Here is a 12005-nt window from a genome sequence, read left to right as displayed (position 1 = left end):
ACTCACAACACACAGAAACGCACGCAGCGCGTCCCACGAGCCTCGGAGCGACGGGAGCACCGACCGAACGCCTCATTGACTGCCATGTTAAAATGACAGAGGAGGGAGAGAGAAACACTTCTCTTGCGCTCATTTCACCAGATAGACCTTAGATTACATCTACGTGTTCAGGAGACTCTCTTATGTCCACTGGTCTGCACTTTATGGCTGTGACATGGACCGTTTTCAGTAAAACCTGCATTTTCAGGGCAATGCAATAAAAAAATCAAAAAAAAATCAGGGCATTACAGAATTTTTCACTACGACTGAATTTTCTGCAAACTTTCATGAGTTTTCGTGCATGTTTAGGCCCCCAAAATGCAATTCATTGGGGAAAAGGAGGAGGAGAAGAAGAAGAAGAATAATAAGAAGAAGAATTCCTTGCATTTCAACTATGTTTTCGGCCCCCTGGTTGCTTGCATTTCATATATTTTTTCAGCCCCTTCATGCTCGGGGCCTATGGGATCCGTACACCTCTTGGTTCTTGGGTACTGGCACGTTTCCTCCCTTGCACGTTTTTCCTACTCGCATTTCTATAGGGTCCTCGCACCGCTTGGTGCTTGGGCCCTAATTAAATCTGCAAGCAGCGTTGGAGGGCCCTTGCACCTCCGTGCACGTCGGGGCGTGCGGCGGCTCCGTCCTGTGCCAGACTCTGACCCTTCCACACGGCTCAAAATGTTCATGTATGTCGGACAGTGCGTGAAGGAGTTACACGTCACTTCCTGTTCCCATGTGGCGCCAGAGAACAGCCACTAATCACGTCCTATATTCCAGTATATGAAGTGTTGACTACACTGTGAAAATGTTGTGCAAATCAAATGATCATTGCCATAGACGTGTTACTTCCTGTTGCCACCAGGTGGCGCAATGACTGTGGTCACTAATTGGCATCTAGATGTCTTCAGGTTGGGACTCTTATTAAGCGTGACAAGTTTGAAAGAGATTGGATAATGTCTGCTGAAGTTATAGCAGAGCCGGACAGTCATCAAACAGTATAAATTTTGTGAAGATAGGACCTTGTACAGTGGAGTTACAGCACTTTAAATGCTCATGGCGAAGGAAAATTTGTTATCGAAATCGCCTGGTCGTCACGGCAACAGCTTTTGACGGAGACTCACGGTGTTCGCTCCAGACCAACATCAACATCTTGAGGCTTCCCTGACCAAATTTGAAGTGGATCTGATCAACTGGCTGGTCTTGAGCCATCATAATGTAAAACATAGCATTTCCTGTCACCACCAGGTGGCGCTGTGACTGTGAATGAATATTGACATGTAGACGTCTTCAGGGCGGGACTCTCATCAGACATATCAAGTTTGGTGCTGATTGGATCACGTACAGTCAAGTTATTAACAACTTCCTGTTTGATGGCGAGTCATGGTGAGACACTGAACTTTGACAGCTCGCCACGCCCAAACCGTTCCAAATCTGTAGAGACCTTTAATAACTTTTCATCGTTGATGCCTTCTCTACCAGCTGACCAAGTTTGAAGTCGATCGCTGGAACCCCCTCGGACTAGTTCGTTCATTTACGTCCCCTGTAAATCGTCAAAAATGCGTGAAAAATCCAATATGGCCGACTTCCTGTTGGGTTTAGATCATTGCTCCAAGAGACTTTTTGTGTTCGTCTTGAAGAGATATATGAACCCTAACCCTGAACATGTACATAAAACGCAGTTCCGGGGCTGAGTTTAGGTGGCGCTACAGAGCCATTTTGTCACACCCATTTGCGAAACCTATGAAATACGTAATTTTTCACCACGACTGAATTTTCTGCAAACTTTCATGACTTTTCGTGCATGTTTAGGCCCCCAAAAATGCAATTCATTTGCCTAAAAAAGAAGAAGAAGAAGAATTCCTTGCATATGTTTTTGGCCCCCTGGTCTCCTGGTTTTGTTCATCTCACATATTTTTTCGAGGCCTACCTGCTCGAGGCCTATGAGGTCCGTACACCTCTTGGTTCTTGGGTACTGGCCCGTTTCCTCCCTTGCACATTTTTCCCCCACACAGTTTCAATAGGGTCCTCGCACCGCTTGGTGCTCGGGCCCTAATTAGCACAGGCATCAGGGTATTTCCACATTAAGATCTATCTTTGGATAGTCTGAAATAACAATGTACTGTATGTATTGATTACTCCTGTTACATGCCAATCATATCTATGCCAGTAGAAAATGTCCTCTGCCACAGTGATAGCGACTGATCACTCATTTCTAAGTATTTATTGTGAATATTAAATGATATGCCTTATGTATCCCTGGTTAATGCTCCGATGTGATGTGTGATTGCGCTCTAATGAAATAAAGCATATAAAACATCACACATGTCCCAACAACAGAACAGACGAGAGAAGCTTGTACATTACTTTATTTCGGTGTGACAACCACCTTCAAGTGTCACCTGCCGTCAGGAAGCATTATGTGCCGGTGGAACACGCGTGACGTTCCACTGTAGGGATCAGCATATTGCTGCTGAACCAATGGTGTCATCCCATCAGGGCAAGCTCAGTGCTGCTGGTTGTGCAGGCGAATTAATCATAATGTGGCCTCGATATACATTTGTTTCCTTTCTATGGTCACTTAATTATGAACTCCTTGTTCACTTTCACTTTCACTTATTCCCATAATGTTTTCATTCTAACATCATAGTTCTGACTTCCATTCAGAGAGTTGATTTTTCATGAAGCATGCAACATGATTAGTTTACCTGCCAAAGCTGTGATTTCAATACTGCTGTTGGTACCTTCATGTTAAATATTTTAACTACTGTATGCCTTTTTCCAGTCCATGGTTTTAGAAGATGGGAGGACGGCTGAGCTCTGGGTCGCTTTTAATCCAGCCTTCCACAAAAACAAGATTTCACTGGTCCTGAATGAGGTAACAGTGATGTAATGCTTTTAATCTGTGGTCATGTGTCCTTTTGAGCACAGCATAATTTAACACATGTGCTAACTGGTTCCCAATCTCTGTTCAAGTGAAATATCAGCAATATCAACCATTTATGGCAAATACATTTCCTGTCTTGTCTGTTTCTTTTCCAGCTCCTTACAGTCAGCTGTCAGGGATTCCCGAACTACGACAAGGTTAAGCTGCACGCGGAGGTGCATTTTCCAAACCTGCACTTCTCCACCATGACTGTGGACTTCGGTTGTGCCCTGAATGATACAGAGAATCACAGAGACGTCACTGTGACAAACTGCTCCCTGCTACCTGTGTCGTTCAGCTGGGCATTTTTGGACCAATCTACCAAGTATGTTTACACTGAAAAATGTAAATCAGTTATTTATACTTGTGTTTACAGCACACCGCACACCTGATACACTGTGAAGAGGTATGCAGTTGCATACTGTATAATTACATTGCATTTCCAATTGAGAAGATACCAAGTGGACAGAGTATAGAGAGTGATGTTAAGAAAACTAAAGAAGAGCAATACTTCACCATCAGTTAGTCAGTGTAAGAGGAGATCATTCAAACTGGGTACCTTATCAAAACAATTGATTGAATTTAATGTGAGATTCGCAATTGTGCATCCCAAACACCATCACAGCCCTGGTTAAAGCCTACTTTCAGGACTTGCAGTTCTGCTTCTCAACCCCTCAGTTCACCACCTCATGGCAGTGCCTGGAAGTAGGCATCATGGCTGGATGTACCGTCTCTCCCTTGGCGTTCACCATGGCAATGGAGATCATCATTCGAGCCTCAAAATGGGTTGTAGGTGGACAGCGAGTCGGCTCTTGCGCGCGCCTCCCTCCACTCAGAGCCTACATGGACGACATCACTATCCTGACCACCACCATCGCATGCACCAGGAGGTTGCTCAGAAAACTGGAGGAGAACATCAGCTGGGCCCGTATGAAGATCAAACCATCTAAGTCATGCAGCATCTCAGTGGTGAAGGGAGTGCTTGCTGACCTGAAATTCTTCATCGGAGACGACCCAATCCCAACAGTATCTGAACAGCCTGTCAAAAGCCTCGGAAGGTGCTACGATACAAGCCCGAAGGATAGAGATCAGGTGAAACAACTGCGCAAGGACATCAGCGCTGGCCTACAGTCCATTGACAACACCCAACTACCTGGGAAGCTAAAGATCTGGTGCCTCCAATTTGGGCTCCTACCCTGGGTGTTGTGGCCTCTTGCAGTCTATGAGGTCCCCATCTCGACAGTAGAGAAGCTGGAAAGAGGAGTCACAGCATTCATCAAAAAGTGGCTCGGACTTCCACGATGCCTCACCACCATAGGCCTCTACGGAGATGGTGTCCTCAAATTGCCCCTCACCAGTCTCACGGAGGAGTTCAAGTGCGCTAAAACACGACTCCAGATGACACTGAACGAATCCCAAGACATAGTGGTGAGGAACAACGCACCAACCTTGGCTACTGGACGCAAATGGACACCAGCAACAGCAGTGGAGGAGGCAACATCAGCGCTCAGACATGCTGACATCGTGGGGAATGTTCAGCACGGAAGAGGAGGCCTTGGTCTAACAACCAGCCGCCCAGCTTGGAGTAAGGCCACTGCACCAGCACGGAGGAAGATGGTGGTGGAGGAAGTACGCCGTCAGGAGGAGTCTGCAAGGTGGGCCAAGGCGGTCTCCCTTGGCAAACAGGCACAGTGGACACGGTGGGACAGTGTGGAGAGGAGGAGGTTCAGCTGGAGGGATGTGTGGGCCATGGAAGCACGAAGTTTGAGCTTTACCATCAGAGCTACTTACGACGTCCTTCCAACACCAACCAATTGCCATCAGTGGTTTGGTGATGATCCAGGCTGTACCCTTTGCTCCAGACCAGCCTCTCTCCGGCACATACTAACAGGGTGTAAGACCAGTCTCACCCAAGGGCGGTACACTTGGCGCCACAACCAAGTTCTAAAGAGCCTTGCAGCCACCCTGGAGGACAAGCGAAGTTCCATCAACTCCCTACCACCTCCAGTATCCAACCCCCCTAAGGAGAACTGCCTTTGTCTGTGAAGGGGCTAAAGCAACCAGGAGCAGCTCCACACCATCGGAGAGAGGTCAGCTGTGCTTAGCACGTGACTGGAAACTGTAAATATTGGCAAACAACTGGTGTTTCCTCCAGAGATCACCACCACCACCTTAAGACCTGATCTGGTGCTCTGGTCCCCTTCCCTAAAAAAGGTCTATATAATCGAGCTCACCGTACCCTGGGAGGATTCCGTGGATGAGGCATATGAGCGAAAACACCTGCGCTATGCTGAGCTAGCTGCTGAAGCACAACATCACGGCTGGAACACGGAAGTTCGCCCAGTGGAGGTTGAATGCAGAGGATTTGTGGCAACATCTACCACCAAACTGCTGAGAGACCTGGGAATCAGGGGCCAGAGCCTGCGCACAGCCATCAAAACTGCATCAGAGGCAGCAGAGAGAAGCAGCCAGTGGCTCTGGATGAAGAGGAAGGACCCCTGCTGGGCCCACAAGTAATAAATCAGGAGGTATGCGGCCAGCTTAGGCTTGACTCAGGGAACAGGACGACCCTGTTTTGCATAGTCCCATGACTCTCATGACTAATTGGGCATGGGACGCAGGCTCAGGACTGATCGCCCTGCAGCCGGCTGCCTCTGGTGAGGGTGTATAGTGTGAAAGGCCGAAACACCCTAGGATCCGGAGGAGCACTACTGATGATGAGTCCCAAAATTCAAACTACCCCTTCAGTCTTCTTATACAGGTCAACCAACTACCGATGAACTTTGTACGTGCTTGCACAAAGGATAACAACACCTTTTCCTGTGTTTTGGAATCTTCATTGATTTCAGAAGATATTTCCACACAATATGATTAAGGGAAAAAACGTATTAGTAGTGTAAATATAATGACTGACTAAGCGAAAATGTTCTTCCTACCATCCAACAAGAGCAATCAGATAACCTCATACAATTAAACTAAACCGCCTTAAAGACATTGAAAACAAATTAATGTTGCATTTACTACATTCCCGTATATTAATTTGAATGTTTATAGAGCATATTTTTGTTCCTCTTCTTGCCAGATGAGTGTGTTGACTAAACGTGGTGACTCATTTAGACATATCCCTCAAAGCTACATGGGGATTTGATAGCAGAAAATTTCAACTATCTAAATTCCAGAAATTGTAGTTATGCGGTTAGAAATAACCATGAGAGGTTAAGGGCAAAAATATATTGCTGAAAAAACAAGACATGATTCAGGGACAAGAAGGGAGATCTCTGAACCCTCTGAACTGGAAGCCAAATCCATTATAGATTCTGTGGAAAGACAAATCTACTGATTGTGCACTTAACGTTTCATTGTGCTTCTCTCAAGCCGCAACTTTGGCTTCCCTCCCTTGAAATGGTCTGTGAATACTATACTAGTCTGTCTGTCCATGGCCTTGAACCAACTAACTGCTGTAGCTCCACAAGATTTATCACCTTCTATCATCCCTTTCCCTTCCCCCTCTTTCATCTATTGGCATTCTTCCTTTTCGCTCCCCTCCTTGTCCTCATCTTAGGGTTTTACATTACCTCTTTCTTTCTCTCGTCTTGCTCTCCTGCCTCTGCTGCCTGTGCTTCTGCTCTCTTCCAAATCTTTCTCCTTCTTCTATTCTCTCTGTTCACCCTTTTACTCTTAGACTGTGACCTCTCTTAACAATCTCTCACAGGCCATCCTGCTAATTAAATGGAGACCTCATTCTGTGCACACACACACTCTCTTTAAAGTGTCCATTTCTCCCACTCAGAATCTGCTCTATCTAGCCATGTTCAGCTAATTACCTCCCTATCAGTAATTACACTACAGCTCTTGGAGAGGGTATTACAATAGAGCTATAGTAACTCTTTTCTATCCATCTATCCCACTGATGGACATTTGAATACAGTAACTTCTCCATCTTTAAGACATTGCTATTGCTTTTATATAAAATGTCACATCATCTAACCCAATATCAACATAAAGAAAAAAACATAAAGAAAATATAATTAATGCAATGAATCAAGCCAAAACTGCAGTTATTACAATCCATCAGAGCTGGACTCATTGCTGTGTAATATTTGAGGTATGTAACGGCAAAAAGCAAAGCGTTACTCTCTGAGGTAAAAAAACCCCACAAGATTTTCTCCAATTCATCCCAATACTGTGGACATGAATCACAGGTTTGTCAATGTTACATAGCGTCACCTGTAACTCACCTAATGAGAGGGGTGATGTTGCTGCATAGCAGCTGTCAAAGTCTTGATGTCTGGCTGAATGGACGTCAGCTCTCGGCCTAGATCAGGCTCATCATTTAGTTTACTCTTGTACTTTGTCTTTATAGTGCTGAAATTCTCACACAGGTAAGTGGTGGCAAAAGGCATCAGAGATATCAATGGGACAGATCAGTATATTCTAAGTAGATATGCAGCCACAGATGTGCGAAGTGCTTCTGTGTGAAGATCAGTTTCAAAGCAGTATCACAAGATAGTTCCAAAAGGATGTCCTGCTCCCTGGAACTGAGACCTGCATTCTGAATCCATCTGTGCTGCTTGCTGAGCACAGGGGAGCGTTCCCTGAGCTGCCTCCTCAGGGATTGCAGGTGGTGTCTGATGGCATCTGCATCAGAGGTTGGGATCTCCCTCTTCTCTTTGTTGAGAAATTCACAGATTCTTAAAGGAGTCTAGTTGTCCTGAGCCACTCTTCTCTCCCACAGCTCAAACTTCCTTATTGTGGCTTCTATCTTACTGTAGACTTAAAAAGGATCACTGTTCCTTGGAGGGACAGATTGAGCCCATTTCAGTAGCCACAAAATATCAGCCGCATATCCCAACATCGAAGTGAAGACATCAAGAAGTGAAAGCCACCTGACTTCGGTGTGCAGGAGAAGCTGCTGGTGGTCGCTTCCCATCTTCACACATAACATGTCAAACAGGAGTGATTGCAGTGGCTTTGATGAAATCCACTGCAATCCACTGATGCCTTGTGATGAAATTTACTGTTCCCACTGCTTCATCCGGAACTGTTTTTAAATCTGCAGATTTCAGTGGACAGCTTTAACCAGTGCAGCCACGTCTTTGACCCTTTTCGTAAGGTCAGCCGAGTTTCTCAAACATGGCCCGAGCTCCTGCAGTACTCAGTCCCACACATTTTGTCCAGTCTATTAAAAACAGAAAATCTTTATGTATTTCTCCATCATATTTTACAAAAGCAAGCAAATTTGCTACGCGTACAATGTCTGTCGACTCATCTGTCTTGAGATCATAGCAACGGCTTGCTCATATTCTATAAGATTAGATGCAATCCAGTACGAAAGCTCTGCCTTTAGAAAGAAGTTAATGTAATGTGTGTTTTGATTGGCACTGTCTGAGTGATATTAATTTAACTATGTTTAATACTGAGGTTGTAGTTTGCAGTAGTGTTGCACTGGACCACATTTTTCTAGTGTTTCTAATGCTTTGATCGTCCCACCAAAAAACACCATCAATTAGTACAACCTCAGTAAAAAGTTGCATTAACACCTGTCAGAAACATAACTGGACATAATAAACTTTAAAAGTAAAGTACTGGATTGCATTAAATTGTATAGGTGTACCTAATATAGTGGCCAGGGAGTGTAAATAATCGGAAAAAAAGTTCATTTGCATGTAAGACAAGTAAAACTGGTTTAAAAGTAAAACTTGTTAAAAGTAAAGTAAGTCAAGTAAAACTTGTTAGTGATTTTAGTGGCTGAAAATATTACAAAAAAATTAATTGGTAAAATTAATACAATCAAGTGTGATATTTGCACTGTAATCTGATCAAAATGCATGTATATATACAGTTTATGGAAATAGTGTATCTCACTGGTAAACCAGGCACACCCATAGGGTGCATGACACAAATATGAGATGGACGAGAGAGAGAGAGAGAGAGAGAGAGAGAGAGAGAGAGAGACAGATGTGAGCGTGTCAGAGTTGAGAGAGTTCTGAGCTTTGTGCAAAGTCATCATCTGCTGTCCCACCATCTGTTCCTCTGTCACACCAGTGGGTTTTAGAGTCTTTCTTAGTAACCCAAGTTTTAAGAATCATCTTTTTAGCCAGAGGATGACAAACTCTTAAAAATGCACCATATTTGAGGACATTTTTGGATGTACAATAGATGTTTATATAACTAGCTGTTAGTTACATTTCCTGTATATATGTTACTCTGTTACCTTATGAGCATCATTTCTCTGTTTTGATGAAACTACAACATGATTTCACTTATTTTTCTTGCCTCCTCTTATTGTTGGAGAATTTTCCTGATGTTTCATTTATTTCATTTCTGCTCATGCAACTCAGCTTTCATTGTGGGGAAATGAGATATTTAACTGCAAGGATGTTTTAATGTCCTTTTACTTTTATAGAGAGATGGAGATCCTGGAGACAGAGGATGCTGAAGGCCCTGGGCCTGGAGCAAATAAACACGGCAGCATAAAGTGTCCTGTAGCTGTGCAAGAGGTAGGCTAATGCTGACATTTAAACAAATCAGGGTTTCCCTTAGATTTCCAGTTTGTCAGGGGTCATTCCCTGTCTGTACGCTGTAATGCTATTATTTTTGCATTGAATACCTCAGTGAGGAGATTTTATTGGTGTTGTTTTAGTTGCATTTCAAGCAAAAAACACTGTTCTATAGTCACTGTGAACTATTTGAAGATTATTTGTATATGTCGTGATGACATCAAGATTCTACTCAACTTTACTTAAATGACTACACCTATCCAATAAAATAAATATCCCCTATGAAACTACTACTTGCTGTTTTAACGCTTCAACACATATGAGAGTGGAATCAATCTTTTCATCTAATAGCAATAACAAAGGGGCAAATACTCAATGTTTTGTACCAAAATATCTGTTGTGACATTCTTTTAATGGGAGTATTACAAGAGCTCATTTGAGGAATCAGTAAAAAAAAATGTATCTTGCAAGTTCTAACAGTTTTCCTTTTGTGTCTGTAGGTGTTTGATATCTGTCCCATACATGGTCTTCTGCAACCAGGGGACCAGCAGCTGGTCACCTTCTCTTTCTACGGCCACCAAAATGTGTTTAGAGAGGTGGTAGCACTGTGCCATGTAGAAGATGGGCCTACGTATGAAATCCCGCTCAGAGGAGAAGCATCAGTAATCAGCTACAGCCTCGACCCGACCCATGTGGACTTTGGTCTGCAGGTAGGTATACGGGGCCCTTTTCCTGAAAGTTTATTTATAGTATAGTATATTTATATTTCAGTTTAGTATGTACTGAATGTTAAGCAGGGATAAGGGGCCATAACTGGGAGTTGGAGGCAAAGGAAGCAGGATTCACCACAGCTTGAGTTGCTCACACCAGGGCAGAACTCTCCTCTGCCACGGTGTACGCTACTCACCATTAGTTGGTGTTGTCATCTTGTTGTCCTGCTATTCTGCTTTTTTTGCACGTTCTTTGCCACCTGATTGCTAATCCATGTCTGGCATCTCAAACAAAACTAATTAGATTTGAGATAAATTCTGCATTCTGCCATTTTCAAAGTGGCACTGACAGGCCACCTGGGATGAGAGTGACAAATTGTGAGTGTGGAGGATGTGTGTGTGCTGTTGTTTGGTTCATGATCATTTGCTTTTGCATAGTGTCAAATTCTACTTAATTCCACTTTTTTTAGCACAGAATCTCATGCAGAGGGACAGATTGTGGGATAAGTGCTTGTTTGTCATTAGGATGCACATTATATTAAGACATAATATCTACTGTTGACAATCACTGCAAAGCTATTTTTAGAAACTTCTTTTACACACTAAAAAGACTGATTAGAGCAATCACATTAACTTTGAATGTCACTGCGTAGTTTTTCACTGTGGTCTTTTGCACTCGCAACAGTTTAAGCAAGCAGCACAGACCAGCTATCATTGATATTTCTAAACAAGGACATATTGATTTTTGATGTAGTTCAAATGAGTGATTCAGCAGGACATTTCTCTGACCTTCTTGTCTGTTCCACACAGTTCTCTGTTCTCTCTTGCTTTCCTTTCTCTCATGCTCTCTCTCTCTTACTCCCTTGCTCTTTGTTGTTTTCTTGTTTTAGAGATTAGTTTTGTCCACATAAGTTAGGAGGCACTGAAACAACCCCTTTGTGCAAATACAAGTAACAGACTTGGAAAGGTTCCAGATATTTGTATTATGTTTCTTCTTTGTCTGTCTATCTGTCTGTCTCTGCCTTTCTCTCCTTTTAGCAGCAGCAACTAGCTGCCTAAGAACAGTGACATGGCATATACAGTCTACGTTAATAACCAAGCAATTATATACATATATATTTGTTTAGTTTTACATATATAAAACTAAACAAGTGGGTTGTACTCTATTTACACCACATTGTCATCAAGTCCATTTAATGTGACGGATTATATCACTTGTTCATACTAACCAAAGCATTGTAACTCTGAGCATAACATATTTATTCTGAGCAGAAGTGAGCACAAATAGAAAAGTAGTAGTTGACAAGAGTAACAGATGTAATTATATTCAGGGGCAGATTAAATTACATTGTATTTTCATGGTGGTTATTACTGCTAACCACAAGGAGCAGCCAGAGGCATGTTGCATTTACAAGTCACCCACTCCATCTAAAATACACTTGGTGAAGTAGTTTTTCTGTTTGCCTCAAGGTAATTGATTAACTTCAATCAAAATGAATCTACTGACATTTTAAAAAGCAGTGCAGCTTCCCTCCTCCCAATCTCCCCATTTTTCTTCCAGCTGTTTGATCATGTAGGGGAAGCTGAGGTGACCCTGAGCAACACTGGCAAGATAGGCTTCAAATTTAGCATCATACCCCCCCAAAAGGAGGATGACGAGGCAGGGGGACAGAGGAAGGCCCTGGAAGAGCAGCCAGATGCGTGGCAACAGGACGTCACACCTGGTCGGCCCATAGTCATCCCCACCACAGTGAGTTCGATTTGGACTTTTTCAGATGTGGAGGGTCAGTATGTAGATGTGTTTTTTTTTAAAACCAGTTCTTGTATGTGTTTGTG

At 43.3% G+C, this 12005-nt stretch overlaps 1 protein-coding gene across 1 annotated transcript in view; it reads left to right on the top strand.

Moving 5' to 3' along the window:
• hydin (HYDIN axonemal central pair apparatus protein) overlaps positions 1-12005 on the top strand; it is a 74158-nt gene that overhangs the window by 25425 nt on the left and 36728 nt on the right. The window contains exons 22-29 of the mRNA XM_070830580.1: positions 2819-2911; positions 3076-3304; positions 3585-4721; positions 4851-4966; positions 5174-5472; positions 9366-9459; positions 9960-10169; positions 11731-11919. Coding sequence (XP_070686681.1) covers positions 2819-2911; positions 3076-3304; positions 3585-4721; positions 4851-4966; positions 5174-5472; positions 9366-9459; positions 9960-10169; positions 11731-11919 — 2367 coding nt within the window. The remainder of the gene's footprint in view (positions 1-2818; positions 2912-3075; positions 3305-3584; positions 4722-4850; positions 4967-5173; positions 5473-9365; positions 9460-9959; positions 10170-11730; positions 11920-12005) is intronic.

This window comes from Pempheris klunzingeri, chromosome 5, assembly GCF_042242105.1.
Source record: "Pempheris klunzingeri isolate RE-2024b chromosome 5, fPemKlu1.hap1, whole genome shotgun sequence".
Classification (NCBI taxonomy): domain Eukaryota; kingdom Metazoa; phylum Chordata; class Actinopteri; order Acropomatiformes; family Pempheridae; genus Pempheris; species Pempheris klunzingeri.
This window is presented reverse-complemented; position numbering and strand designations above follow the sequence as displayed.